This window comes from Scyliorhinus torazame, chromosome 2 (genome assembly GCF_047496885.1).
Source record: "Scyliorhinus torazame isolate Kashiwa2021f chromosome 2, sScyTor2.1, whole genome shotgun sequence".
Classification (NCBI taxonomy): domain Eukaryota; kingdom Metazoa; phylum Chordata; class Chondrichthyes; order Carcharhiniformes; family Scyliorhinidae; genus Scyliorhinus; species Scyliorhinus torazame.
The window spans coordinates 288,674,696-288,689,938 of NC_092708.1; the positions used below are offsets into that span (position 1 = coordinate 288,674,696).

General features: G+C 45.6%; 1 protein-coding gene across 6 annotated transcripts in view; it reads left to right on the forward strand.

Annotated features, from left to right (window-relative positions):
• Positions 1–15,243, forward strand: part of scfd1 (sec1 family domain containing 1) — a 568,533-nt gene that overhangs the window by 81,339 nt on the left and 471,951 nt on the right. For 5 of the 6 annotated variants that reach the window (XM_072488067.1, XM_072488091.1, XM_072488100.1 and 2 more), the window contains exons 3-5: positions 6,159–6,247; positions 11,277–11,367; positions 11,524–11,646. In XM_072488067.1, the coding sequence (XP_072344168.1) occupies positions 6,159–6,247; positions 11,277–11,367; positions 11,524–11,646 (303 nt within the window). Of the gene's footprint in view, positions 1–6,158; positions 6,248–11,263; positions 11,368–11,523; positions 11,647–15,243 lie in introns of those variants that run through there. The other variant, XM_072488110.1, reaches the window with a different exon arrangement.

Consider the following 15,243-nt stretch of genomic DNA (forward strand, 5'->3'; position numbering starts at 1 on the left):
CCCGCACTGCAACGGATCTTTATCCCTCTTCAAAATTAACGATATCGTCACCTCCGACATCGTCGGGGGTAGAGTCCCCCCTTTCCTGGCCTCATTGAACGTCCTCACCATCAACGGGGCCAACAAGTCCACATATTTTATGTAATACTCCACCGGGAACCTGTCTGGTCCTGGGGCCTTCCCTGCTTGCATGCTTCCCAGTCCCTTAATAACCTCGTCCACCCCAATCGGTGCCCCCAGGCCTACCACCCCCCGCTCCTCCACTTTCGGGAACCTCAATTGGTCCAGGAACTGCCGCATCCCCTCCTCTCCCTCTGGGGGTTGAGACCTATACAGTTCCTCATAGAAGGTCTTGAACACCTCATTTATCTTTCCTGCCCTTCGCACCGTGTCTCCCCTTTCGTCTCTAATTCCTCCTATCTCCCTCGCTGCTGCCCTCTTTCGCAATTGATGAGCCAACAGGTAACTAGCCTTTTCCCCATATTCATACCTCCTCCCCTGTGCCTTCCTCCACAGTACCTCCGCCTTTCTGGTGGTCAGAAGGTCAAATTCCGTCTGGAGTCGTCTCCTCTCCCTGTACAATTCCTCCTCCGGGGTCTCTGCAAATTCCCTATCCACCCTTAAAATCTCCCCCAGTAATCTTTCCCTTTCCTTGGCCTCTGTTTTCCTTTTGTGGGCCCCAATGGAGATCAGCTCTCCTCTGACCACCGCTTTTAGTGCTTCCCATACCACTCCCACAGGGACCTCGCCGTTGTCATTGACCTCCAGGTATCTCTCAATACACCCCCGCACTCTTGCACACACTCCCTCATCCGCCATCAGTCCCACATCTAATCGCCAGAGTGTTCTCTGCTCCCTTTCCTCTCCTAATTCCAGGTCCACCCAATGTGGGGCATGATCCGAAACCGCTATGGCTGAGTACTCAGCTTCTTCCACCCTAGAGATCAACGACCTTCCCAAAACAAAAAAATCTATCCGGGAGTACACTTTATGAACATGGGAGAAGAAGGAAAACTTCCTAGCCCTCGGTCTAAGAAATCGCCATGGATCCACTCCCCCCATTTGGTCCATAAACCCCTTAAGTACCTTGGCCGCTGCCGGCCTTCTTCCGGTCCTTGAGCTGGATCTATCTAGCCCCGGGTCCAGCACCGTATTAAAGTCCCCTCCTAAAATCAAGTTTCCTACCTCCAGGTCCGGTATACGCCCCAGCATCCGTCTCATAAATCCCGCATCGTCCCAGTTTGGGGCATACACATTAACCAACACGACCTCCATTCCCTCCAGCCTGCCACTCACCATTACATATCTACCTCCGCTATCTGCTACGATGTTCTTTGCTTCAAATGCTACCCGTTTCCCCACCAAAATGGCCACCCCTCTATTCTTTGCGTCCAGTCCTGAGTGGAACACCTGTCCCACCCATCCTTTCCTTAGCCTAACTTGGTCCGCCACCTTTAGGTGCGTCTCTTGGAGCATAACCATGTCTGCCCTTAGTCCTTTCAAATGCGCGAGCACTCGGGCCCTTTTTATCGGTCCGTTCAGGCCTCTCACGTTCCACGTGATCAGCCTCACTAGGGGGCTACCTGCCCCCCTCCCGTGTCGACTAGCCATTACCTTCTCTAGGCCAGTCCCATATCCCGCCTCCGCGCTCCCGCTCGCTCCCCCAGCGTCGCACACCATCCCCGCCCACCCACTCTTTAGCCATTTCCTTTTGGATTTCCGCAGCAGCAACCCAGGACCTTTCCACTGTTAACCTCTGTCTTTTATGACTGAGCCAGTTCAGTATCCATCTTGCCAGCTCACTTCTGATCCCGTGCGACTTCACCTTCTGTACCATGAGGGACCTTGTCAAAGGCCTTACTGAAATCCATGTAGACAACATCCACTGACCTACCCTCATCAATCATCTTCATTACTTCCTCAAAAAACTCGATCAAGTTAGTGAGACACGACCTCCCCTTCACAAATCCTGTCTCAAAGAATCCTCTCGAATAATTTCCCTGCCACTGATGTAAGGCCCACCGGCCTGTAATTACCTGGATTATCCTTGCTACCCTTCTTAAACAAAGGAACAACATTGGCTACAAGGGTTGGCCTGCTGCAATGTTCCAGTGAAGCTCAACGGAAACTGGAGGAACAACATCTCATCGTCCGGTTAGGCACACTACAGCCTTCCGGTCTCAACATAGAATTCAACAACTTCAGATGATTAGCTCTGCCCCATTTGTTTTCATCCCATTTCATTTTAACTGTCTATTACCATTTTTTTCTTTATATATGTGTATATATATATATATATATATATATATTTACCCCCCCCCCCCATCTTATCTACCTTTCCTTACCCTTTCTCCCCTTTGCTTCCCCCTTCCCCTCCCCCACATCTAAATCTGTCACAGTTTACCCTCTGATGTTAGTTTCTCTGCTGTTTAGCCTTTCACATCTTTTGTTCTCTCTGGAGACTGCCGATAGCACTCTTTCCCCGTGGTTTCTGTGGCTATTAGCACCCCGTTTCCTTTGGTTTCTTTGGCTATGACTCATCTTTCATTCTCACGCCACAGTATTAATATTTCCCACTTTCTCTGTGTTATAGCTTTGACAAAGGGTCATCTGGACTCGAAATGTTAGCTCTTTTCTCTCCCTACAGTTGCTGCCAGACCTGCTGAGATTTTCCAGCATTTTCTCTTTGGTTTCAAAATCCAGCATCCACAGTCATTTGCTTTTATCCAGTGTTTATTATTATTTGAACAACATCGGCTGTTCTCCAATCCTCTGGGATCTCACCTGTAGCCAGTGAGGATATAAAGTTTTTCTCAAGGCCCCAGCAATTTCCTCCCTTGCCTCTCTTAATATTCTGGGATATATCCCATTAGGCCCTGGGGACTTGTCTACCGTAATATTTTTCAAGACCCTCAATACCAACTCCATTTTGATCTCAACATGACCTAAACTATCTACACACCCTTCCCAGGCTCATCATCCACCAAGTCCTTCTCTTTGGTGAATACTGACGCAAATTACTCATTTAATACATCGCGCATTTCCTCTGGCTCCACACATAGATTCCCTCCCCTGTCCTTGAGTGGGCCAACCCTCTCCCTGGCTACCCTCTTGCTCTTTATATATGCATAAAAAGCCTTGGGATTTTCCTTAATCCTGCTGGCAAATTACTTTTCATGACCCCTTTTAGCCCTCCTGCCTCCTTACATAGAACAATACAGCGCAGTACAGGCCCTTCGGCCCACGATGTTGCACCGAAACAAAAGCCATCTAACCTACACTATGCCATTATCATCCATATGTTTATCTAATAAACTTTTAAATGCCCTCATTTGCTTAAGTTTCTTTCTACTTTCCTGGTATTCCACACTTGTTCGGTGTGTTCCCAGCCTCTTAGCCTTGACAAATGCTTCCTTTTGCTCTTTGACTAGGCTGACAATAACTCTTGTATTCCAAGGTTCCAGAAACTTGCCACACTTCTCCTTCACCCTTACAGGAACGTGCCGGTCCTGAATTCCTATCAACTTACACTTAAAGCCTCCCGCCAGATGTTGATTTGCCCTGAAACATTTGCCTCAAATCTACATTCTTCAGTTCCTGACAAATATTGTTGTAATTAGCCTTACCCCAATTTAACACCTTCACCTGACGACTGCACTTATCTTTATCCATCAGTATCTTAAATCCTACTGAATTGTGGTCACTGTTCCTGAACTGCTCCCCTATTGAAACATCGACCATCTGGATGGTCTCATTCCCCAATACCAGGTTGAGTACGGCCCCTTCCCTAGCTGGACGATCTACATACTCTTTCAAGAAGCCCTCCTGGCTGCTCCTTACAAACTCTGCCCCATCCACGCACCTAGCACTAAGTGAGTCCCAGTCAATATAGGGGAAGTTAAAATCACCCACCACAACAAGCCTGTTACTTTTACACCATGCCAAAATCTGCCTACATATTTGTTCCTCTATCTCCCGTTGGCCGTCAGGAGGCCTAGTAAACCCCCGACATTGTGACCACACCTCATATTGCCTCGCTGTATGAGCCCTCCAAGGTGCCCCTTTTGGACCCTGGCACCAGGGAGGCAACAAGCCATCCTGGAGTCTCTTTCATGTCCAGAGAATCTCCTATCGGTACCCCTAACAATAGAGTCTCCTATAACTATTGCTCTAGTGCTCTTTGTCCCTCCCTGCTGAACAACAGAGCCAGCTGTGGTGCCACTGCTCTGGCTGCTGCTGCTTGTATCCGCTGATAGGCCACCCCCCTCAACAAGTAGTGAACTCGCCAACATTGAGGGCATTTAAAAGTTTATTGGATGAACATATGGATGATAATGGCATAGTGTAGGTTAGATGGCTTTTGTTTCGGTGCAACATCGTGGGCCGAAGGGCCTGTACTGCGCTGTATCGTTCTATGTTCTATATCCAAAACGGTATACTTGTTAGAGAGGGGCAGGCAGTCACCTGCACTGATTGCCTGCCCCTTCTAGCGGTCACCTATCTGTCTGCCTGCACCGTGGGTGTCACCACATCACTAAAACTCCAATCTATGATGCTTTCCGCCACCTTATTGCTCCTAAATGCATCCAACTGCTGCTCGAACCGATCCATGCGATCTGTGAGGAGCTGCAATTGGGTACACTTCCTGCAGATGTAGTCGTCCAAATGCTGGAAGCATCACAGATCTCCCACATCTCGCAGTTGCAGCATTTAGCCCCACTGACCGACGTTTCTATCACCAATTAAATTAGTTTAGAAAATTTATTAAACTCTTAGCTTCACTTATCTCTGCAGGTATTTATATCACTTACCTTCCCAGGATGCTCTCTGGATCTCTCCTTGCAGATTAACAGTTACAAAGCAAGAAGAAAGAAAACAAAATAAAAAGGGAAAAAGCACCTCCTTCCAGTCTGCACTGAATTATCATACTGCTCCAAATGACCAACTTTGAATCCCACTCTGGCTGCCTCACCCAGGCTGTCTCCCAGTTCACGTGCGCAAAGTAATAATAAATTCAGGGTACTTGTAATAAGTTTATTTTTGGCATGTTTACCACAAAAATCATAAGATAAAACGTGATAGAATCATAAAGTTCTGCAGTCAAAAACTGCTACTTAAGTATTCTAATCCCATTTTCCAGCACTTGGCTCATAGCTTTTTTTGCCTTGGCATTGCAAGTGCACATCTAAAAACCTCTTAAATGTTATGAGGGTCTCTGCCTCCACCACCCTTTCAGGCAGTGAGTTCCATCCCACCACACTTTGGGGGAAAACGTTTTATTTACGTCCCCTCTGAACCTCCTGTCCCTTACTTTAAATCTATGTCCCCTGGTCAATGATACATCTACCAAAGGGAAAAGTTTCTTCCTGTCTGCTCTATCTATGCCCCTCATAATTGTATACATCTTAACATGACCCCCTCAAGTCCTCTGCTCCAAGGAAAACAACCCCAGTCTATCCAAACTCTCTTCATAGCTAAAACTCTCCAGCCCAGGCAACATCCTCTGCACCTTTTCCAGTGCTATCACATCCCTCCTAGAATGTGGATTCCAGAACTGCACACAATACTCTAGCTGTGGCCAGACCAACATTTTATACAGTTCCAGAATAATCTCCCTGCTCTTTAATTCTATGCCTCAATTAATAAAGGCAAGTATACCATATGCCTTCTTACCACTGTCTATCTACCTGCCCTGCTACCTTAAGGGATGGGTGTACGTGCACATCCGCCTGTAATTGAAGGTTATCCTACTCACTGTTAATCACCCACCAATTTTCGTATCATCCATGAACTTACTGATTAATTCCCTTGCATTCATGTTTAAATCATTTATGTAAATCGCAAACAGCAATGGCCCCAACACTGATCCCTGCAGGGCCCCACAGTGCTGAAAACAAATAGATGGGCTAAACGTCAGTGAGGTTAAAAAAAAGGTGCAGTATTTGGATGTGTTTGATTTTCAAATTTATGGATAAAGGGCAGACTAGCTGTATTTGTAATGTATTGACGTATCAGCTGACAACTCTTGAAGGTCTCTATTTTAAGCTTATACACTTTTTGAAATTGCTGTTAACATTAATGAAGTGCTATGTGAGCATTCTATAATTTGTATGTAAGCATCAAATCTTCTTTTTCTAATATAACTATTCCTTGTACAGATTCTGATTTATGATCGATTTGGTCAGGACATCATTTCACCATTGTTGACTGTGAAAGAGTTGAGAGACATGGGCATCACTTTGCACTTGTAAGATGAATTTAACCTTGTACTTCTATCGTGTAAACTAGAACATTATGGGCATGTGATCCAATAACAGAGTATAGCATATCCTAAATTCCTTTCCATTTGGTAATGCTTTAATAAACCTAAACTACATCAAGAGCCCTTGTTATACCTATTTGTTTAGCAAACAGAATTAATAGTTACATTCATCTCAGCAATTTAAAAATCTGCTTAAATGTTTGTATAGTTCTACATGATGATTCCAGAGATTTAACAATCTCAAAAATCTGTTTATATCAAACTGGTTCTCATTCTAATTTGATGCATAATCAGAACATGTTTTTGTTTTGTTAAGAAGCTGCAACACATACAAAAAATGGGGGTTGTATTTTTGAGTCAGTCCTGTCCATGAGCTCCGTCTAGTTGTTGGATACCTTTTTTTATATTTGGCCAACTTTAACAAGTGTCTCGAGCAATTCTTCAAGAAAGTTTCTTGATTACATCATATAGATGCAACAAATGTTAATCAGTTAGCTAGTTGCTCTAGTTCCAAACTTGCGTCTTTCTCCAGATCTTATCCCATCTCCCACACTGTTCACTCTGACCTTGCCATGTCCGTGGGATTAACCTCTTGTTCCCTCAATCCTATTTCAACCAAACTTCACTACTCCGCTTCCTTTACTGGGAGCTGGCATTGTCAGCTGACATAGTAACTGAGAAGAGGGAACAGTGAAAAACTTTGAAGTACCTCCTTGCACTACCCCTGCCATCCCCTGCTACTATCATCTGCCTTTAAATTTGCTGTTAACACTCAGGTTTGACCCCTCTCTACCTGTAAACTACTGTCACATTTTTAGCCTCCCTTTCTTCACTATAGTGCTTGAACGCATTGTCCAAATCCACACGCATCATTCTCACAACTCCATGTTTGAAAAGTTTTCAGTTCAGCCACGTTACTGAAAAGGTACTGTAGAACTTCAATTTGATTTTTGCCTTTGCCTCCCTATTCACTTCTTTAGGCAGGAGCTCTCCCAGCGGACCCTTTCACCTGTATTCTCCCTCCACTTGGGCTTTTCCTTCTGGCCTCTTAACTGCTCTTGATCTTTCGATTGAGGACTGGTGGTGTGACAGTGATGTCTTAATTTCTCTGCTCCCTTCACTTTAACCTGTGTCTGCCTGAATTAGATTCACTCTGTTATCTCTGATCTAACCCTGACATTGGTATCGTAGTGCTGTTCTTGTCAGGTGAAGCAACGATTTACTTGTAATTCTTTAATTTTAGTGTACTGTATTTGCTGCTGACAATGTGGTCTCTTCTACATTGGAGAGAGCAAGCATGGACTGGGTGACTGCCTTGCAGAACACCTCCGCCCAGCCTATAAGCATGACTCTGACCTTCCTTGCCATTTTGAATCCCTACCTTACTGTCATGCTCACACTTTGGTTCTTGCTGGGCTACAGTGTTCTGGTGAAGCTCAGCGTTAGTTTGAGGAACAGCACCTCATCTTCTGATCAGGTATCTTTTACTGTCTATGAGTCGCAACATTGAATTCACCAACTTCAGACCAGGAGCTCTGTGCTCCATTGTGATTCATTATTTTTTGCCAAGTGCCAGTCTGCATCTTGTTCATGCTTTTGCTTCCAGACAGAGCTGTTCATTCTGCCATTATCACTCACTTTGGGCCATTGCTTCTTTCTTTACCACAACCATTACCACTCCTTTTGCCTTTTTTTCCATAACATATTTGTTATTTAACCTCTCCCACCATCTAACCTATCCCAGGCCCCTTCTAACCTATCTCCGTCCCTACTCCCCTCTCACCTTTTAACAGCATAAAACTTTTCACATTTCTACCATCTTTCAGTTCCAAAAAAAGAGTCCAGTTGAACTTAAAATGTTAACTCTGTTTCTCTCTCTCAGATGTAACCAGGCCTGCTGAGATTTTCCCGCGCTTTCTGTTTTTCTTTCCGATTTCCAGCATTCGCAGTATTTTGCTTTTATTACAGTACTAAAACAAACCTTACTTTCTTCGTGACTGAGCAGGATAAAACATTCATTGACGCCTTGTCGTTACATCGACCTAACTACAGCTTTCCATACAGTTGATCATAAGTCTCTCCTCCCAGGTCGACATAGATCGGAGTATTTCCGACTATATAGGGGAACAAGACAGGGATGCCCGCTGTCTCCATTGTTGTTCGCGTTGGCAATTGAACCTCTGGCCATGGCGTTGAGAGACTCCAGGAAATGGAGAGGGGCGATTAGAGGGGGAGAAGAACACAGAGTCTCGTTATATGCGGATGACCTATTGTTATACGTGTCGGACCCAGCGGGGGGAATGATAGAGGTTATGCGAATTTTGAGGGGGTTCGGGGATTTCTCGGGGTATAGGCTAAACATGGGGAAGAGTGAATTATTTGTGATACATCCAGGGGACCAGAGTAGAGAGATAGAAGGCTTGCCTCTAAGGAAAGTGGAAAGAAACTTCCGATACCTGGGGATTCAGATCGCTAGGAGCTGGGGAACCTTGCACAGACTTAATCTGACACGGTTGGTAGAACAAATGTAGGAGGACTTCAAGAGGTGTGACATGCAGCCTCTATCGCTGGCGGGCAGGGTGCAAGCAATTAAGATGATGGTCCTCCCGAGGTTCTTATTTGTATTTCAATGTCTCCCTATACTAATCACTAAGACCTTTTTTAATAAAATAGACAGGAGCATCACGAGCTTCGTGTGGGCAGGGAAAGTTCCGAGAGTAAGGAGGGGGTTCCTTCAGCGTAGTAGGGACAGAGGAGGATTGGCACTACCGAACTTGGGCGATTACTATTGGGCCGCCAATGTGGCAATGATACGTAAATGGATGATGGAGGGTGAGGGAGCGGCGTGGGAAAGACTGGAGAGAAAGTCCTGTAAAGGGACGAGTTTAGAGGCGCTGGTGACGGCGCCGCTACCGATCTCACCTAAAAAGTTTACCACGAACCCGGTGGTGGCGGCAACATTGAATATCTGGGGACAGTGGAGGCGACAGAGAGGGGTGCGGGGAGCCCTGGTGGGGTCCCCAATCAGGAACAACCATAGGTTCGCCCCAGGAAGAATGGATGGAGGATTTCAGAGCTGGTTCCAGTTGGGAATTAGGAGGGTGGGAGATTTATTTATAGATGGGACTTTTGCGAGCTTGGGAGCATTGGAGGAAAAGTATAAGTTGCCCCGGGGAAATTTCTTGAGATATATGCAGGTGAGGGCATTTACTAGACAACAGGTGAGGGAATTTCCATTGCTCCCGACACAGGGGATACAGGACAGGGTGCTTTCAGGGGTGTGGGTCGGAGAGGGCAAGGTGTCAGAGATTTACCGAGAGATGAGGGAAGAGGGGGAGGAGTCGGTGGGCGAACTAAAAGGAAAGTGGGAAGAAGAACTAGGGGAGGAGATAGAGGAGGGTATGTGGGCTGATGCCCTAAGCAGGGTAAATTCCTCTTCCTCATGCGCCAGGCTTAGCCTGATTCAATTTAAGGTGCTACATAGAGCACACATAACGGGAGCAAGATTGAGCAGGTTCTTTGGAGTGGAGGACAAATGTGGGAGGTGTGGCGGGAGCCCGGCAAACCACGCACATATGTTTTGGGCATGCCCGGCACTGGAAGGGTATTGGAAGGGAGTGACGGGAGTGATTTCGCGGGTGGTGAAGGCCCGGGTCAAACCAGGCTGGGGGTTAGCTCTATTTGGAGTTGCGGAAGAGTCGGGAGTGCAGGAGGCGAAAGAGGCCGACGTTGTGGCCTTTGCGTCCCTAGTAGCCCGGCGCAGGATCCTACTCATGTGGAAGGAGGCAAAACCCCCCGGACTGGAGGCCTGGGTAAATGATATGGCGGGGTTCATTAAACTGGAGCAGATAAAGTTTGCCCTGAGAGGATCGGCTCAAGGGTTCACCAGGCGGTGGCAGCCATTTCTCGACTACCTAGGGGAACGTTAGAGGGAAGACAGATGACCAGCAGCAGCAACCCAGGGGGAGGCGGGGGGGGGGGGGGAAGGGGGGGTTTAGTTTAGGTCAAAGATAAAGGGGTTTTGTTACTTTTGTATTGTTTAAAATTTCTGTATTGTTATTGTTGCGTTTGCTTTGTAAGAGGGGAAAAATTGTTGTTTGGGAAAAAATTTTCAATAAAACATTTATAAAAAAAAAAAAAAAAATAAGTCTCTCCTCCATTTTCCAGCTTGATGAAATCGTCTTAGTTTGGCCCCATTCTTATCTAATCTCATTTGGAGAATCATGGCAAATGGCTTCCCGTTCCCCACTTACATTAGTTCCACAATGATCTATCTTTGGCCTCCTTCTATTCCTCATTTCCATTTGACAATATTATTTGCATGTATACCTATGAATTCAACTCCATCCCACCACTGCCTCCTTGGAGACTTCCACTGTCTCTAATTTGTCATACGGCTTGTCTGCCATCTGATACCGAATAAACATAATTTTACTTCTAAATATTGGGAAACCTGGAACTTTGGTACCCACCACAAATTCTGTTCCCTCTCCATCATTCCACCTCCATAAAATTGCTTCACATCGATCCTGCCTCAACTCTTTTTGCTGAAATTCTCATCCATTGGTGGCATGGTGGCACTGCTGTGTCACAGCGCCAGAGATCCAGGTTCCATTTCGGCCTGTCTGTGTGGAGTTTGCACAATCTCCCCATGATCTGCGTGGGTTTCCTTCAGTTTCCTCCCACAGTCCAAAAATGTGCAGGTTAGATGGATTGGCCTACTAACTCGCCCCTTAGTGTCCAGGGGTGTGTAGGTTAGGTTATGGCGAGAGGGCAGGGTGGGCAAGGGAGTGGCTCTGTCATGCACCTAGGCCATTTTACAATGTTTAATGCGTATTATAAATACAAGTTGTCAGAAAACAAACCATAAACTTAAATTTTAAAACATATTTATGAAATGTTTTGTACAAAAAAAATTTGATTATGCGGTACTTGTATTATTAGAAGCTATGATATATTTAACACATATAGTGCAGTATTTGCTTTGAGTTTAAATTACAGTTGAATTTTTCAGACTATTGCACTCTGATCGAGATCCTATTCCAGATGTTCCAGCAATATATTTTGTCATGCCAACAGAAGAAAATGTTGACCGGGTTTGCCAGGTAATTAACACATTTTTAGGTAACAGATGTGGCTTTTATGGTTTCTGGTCTGTAAAATATTATGACTTTGATAATTTTATCTTAGTGTGTGTCAATTTTCAATTTATTTCCTATGATTGAACACTGATTTTAAATTGTATGAAATCTTTTTTCTAGGATCTTCGGAACCAGCTTTACGAGTCCTATTACTTTAACTTCATCTCAGCAATTTCACGAAGTAAACTTGAAGACATTGCTAGTGCAGCTTTGAGTACTAATGCAGTAACCCAAATTGCCAAGGTAAAATTATCTTAGCTCAGGAACTGATGCTTTGTTCTGACCTAAGTCGTTTTGTTTTTCCACCTCAGACTAAAGAAGTAACAAAACATAATGGTTTAAACCAGAAATGTCTCTTTCCTTTATGCTGGTATTTAAATTTGTCTTTTAAAATTGCCATTTGGAAACTAATTAGCTGTAACTCCTAAATTTTTTAAGGGCATTTCTTGTAGCGCGGCTAATTTTCTGTGGACCTGATTTGTTAAAATTTAAATGGGTCCAAGATCTGTTTGTAATTAAAATAATTTGGACTCTTAAAGACATATGTGATTGTGTTTCCATAGTAGTACATTCAGTGCACTTGGTCGGTAATCACGAACTCCATGAAAATAGAAGCTTTAAGAGTCAGCTTTGGGGCACAGATAGGAGATTTTGTGGGAGCGAGAGAGACTCGCGTTTGGTATGTTGCCTCCCAGGTGCAAGGGTACGTGATGTCTCGGATCGTGTTTTCCGGGTCCTTAAGGGGGAGGGGGAGCAGCCCCAAGTCGTGGTCCACATTGGCACTAACGACATAGGTAGGAAAGGGGACAAGGATGTCAGGCAGGCTTTCAGGGAGCTAGGATGGAAGCTCAGAACGAGAACAAACAGAGTTGTTATCTCTGGGTTGTTGCCCGTGCCACGTGATAATGAGATGAGGAATAGGGAGAGAGAGCAATTAAACACGTGGCTACAGGGATGGTGCAGGCGGGAGGGATTCAGATTTCTGGATAACTGGGGCTCTTTCTGGGGAAGGTGGGACCTCTACAGACAGGATGGTCTACATCTGAACCTGAGGGGCACAAATATCCTGGGGGGGAGATTTGTTAGTGCTCTTTGGTGGGGGTTTAAACTAATGCAGCAGGGGCATGGGAACCTGGATTGTAGTTTTAGGGTACGAGTTATTGAGAGTATAGAGGTCAAGAGCACAGAATTGACTTCGCAGGAGGGGGCCAGTGTTCAGGTAGGTGGTTTGAAGTGTGTCTACTTCAATGCCAGGAGTATACGAAATAAGGTAGGGGAACCGGCAGCATGGGTTGATACCTGGGACTTCGATGTTGTGGCCATTTCGGAGACATAGATAGAGCAGGGACAGGAATAGCTGTTGCAGGTTCCGGGGTTTAGGTGTTTTAGTAAGCTCAGAGAAGGAGGCAAAAGAGGGGGAGGTGTGGCGCTGCTAGTCAAAAACAGTATTACGGTGGCGGAGAGGATGCTAGATGGGGACTCTTCTTCCGAGGTAGTATGGGCTGAGGTTAGAAACAGGAAAGGAGAGGTCACCCTGTTGGGAGTTTTCTATAGGCCTCCAAATAGTTCTAGGGATGTAGAGGAAAGGATGGCGAAGATGATTCTGGATAAGAGCGAAAGTAACAGGGTAGTTATTATGGGAGACTTTAACTTTCCAAATATTGACTGGAAAAGATATAGCTCGAGTATATTAGATGGGTCGTTTTTTGTACAATGTGTGCAGGAGGGTTTCCTGAAACAATATGTTGACAGGCCAACAAGAAGAGAGGCCACATTGGATTTGGTTTTGGGTAATGAACCAGGCCAGGTGTTAGATTTGGAGGTAGGTGAGCACTTTGGGGACAGTGACCACAATTCGGTGACGTTTACGTTAGTGATGGAAAGGGATAAGTATACCCCGCGGGGCAAGAGTTATAGCTGGGGGAAGGGCAATTATGATGCCATTAGACATGACTTGGGGGGGGGGGGGATAGGTTGGAGAAGTAGGCTGCAAGTGTTGGGCACACTGGATATGTGGAGCTGGTTTAAGGAACAGCTACTGCGTGTTCTTGATAAGTATGTACCGGTCAGGCAGGGAGGAAGGCGTAGAGCGAGGGAACCGTGGTTTACCAAAGAAGTGGAATCTCTTGTTAAGTGGAAGAAGGAGGCCTATGTGAAGATGAGGAGTGAAGTTTCAGTTGGGGCGATGGATAGTTACAAGGTAGCGAGGAAGGATCTAAAGAGAGAGCTAAGACGAGCAAGGAGGGGACATGAGAAGTATTTGGCAGGTAGGATCAAGGAAAACCCAAAAGCTTTCTATAGGTATGTCAGGAATAAAAGAATGACTAGGGTAAGAGTAGGGCCAGTCAAGGACAGGGATGGGAAGTTGTGTGTGGAGTCTGAAGAGATAGGCGAGATACTAAACAAATATTTTTCGTCAGTATTCACTCAGGAAAAAGAGAATGTTGTGGAGGAGAATGCTGAGACCCAGGCTATTAGAATAGATGGCATTGAGGTACGTAGGGAAGAGGTGTTGGCAATTCTGGACAGGCTGAAAATAGATAAGTCCCCGGGGCCTGATGGGATTTATCCTAGGATTCTCTGGGAAGCCAGGGAAGACATTGCTGGGCCTTTGGCTTTGATTTTTATGTCATCATTGGCTACAGGAATAGTGCCAGAGAACTGGAGGATAGCAAATGTGGTCCCTTTGTTCAAGAAGGGGGGTAGAGACAACCCCGGCAACTATAGACCGGTGAGCCTCACGTCTGTAGTGGGTAAAGTCTTGGGGGGGATTATAAGAGACAAGATTTATCATCATCTAGATAGGAATAATATGATTAGGGATAGTCAGCATGGCTTTGTGAAGGGTAGGTCATGCCTCACAAACCTTATCGAGTTCTTTGAGAAGGTGACTGAACAGGTAGACGAGGGTAGAGCAGTTGATGTTGTGTATATGGATTTCAGTAAAGTGTTTGATAAGGTTCCCCACGGTAGGCTATTGCAGAAAATACGGAGGCTGGGGATTGAGTATGATATAGAGATGTGGATCAGAAATTGGCTAGCTGAAAGAAGACAGAGGGTGGTGGTTCATGGGAAATGTTCAGAATGGAGTTCAGTTACAAGTGGCGTACCACAAGGATCTGTTCTGGGGCCGTTGCTGTTTGTCATTTTTATCAACGACCTAGAGGAGGGCGCAGAAGGGTGTGTGAGTAAATTTGCAGACGACACTAAAGTCGGTGGTGTTGTCGACAGTGCGGAAGGATGTAGCAGGTTACAGAGGGACAAAGATAAACTGCAGAGCTGGGCTGAGAGGTGGCAAATGGAGTTTAATGTAGAGAAGTGTGAGGTGATTCACTCTGGAAGGAATAACAGGAATGTGGAATATTTGGCTAATGGTAAAGTTCTTGGAAGTGTGGATGAGCAGAGGGATCTCGGTGTCCATGTACATAGATCCCTGAAAGTTGCCACCCAGGTTGATAGGGTTGTGAAGAAGGCCTATGGAGTGTTGGCCTCTATTGGTAGAGGGATTGAGTTCCGGAGTCATGAGGTCATGTTGCAGCTGTACAAAACTCTGGTACGGCCGCATTTGGAGTATTGCGTATAGTTCTGGTCACCGCATTATAGGAAGGACGTGGAAGCTTTGGAGCGGGTGCAGAGGAGATTTACCAGGATGTTACCTGGTATGGAGGGAAAATCTTATGAGGAAAGGCTGATGGACTTGAGGTTTTTTTCGTTGGAGAGAAGAAGGTTAAGAGGAGACTTAATAGAGGCATACAAAATGATCAGGGGGTTAAATAGGGTGGACAGTGAGAGCCTTCTCCCGCGGATGGAAATGGCTAGCACGAGGGGACATAGCCTTAA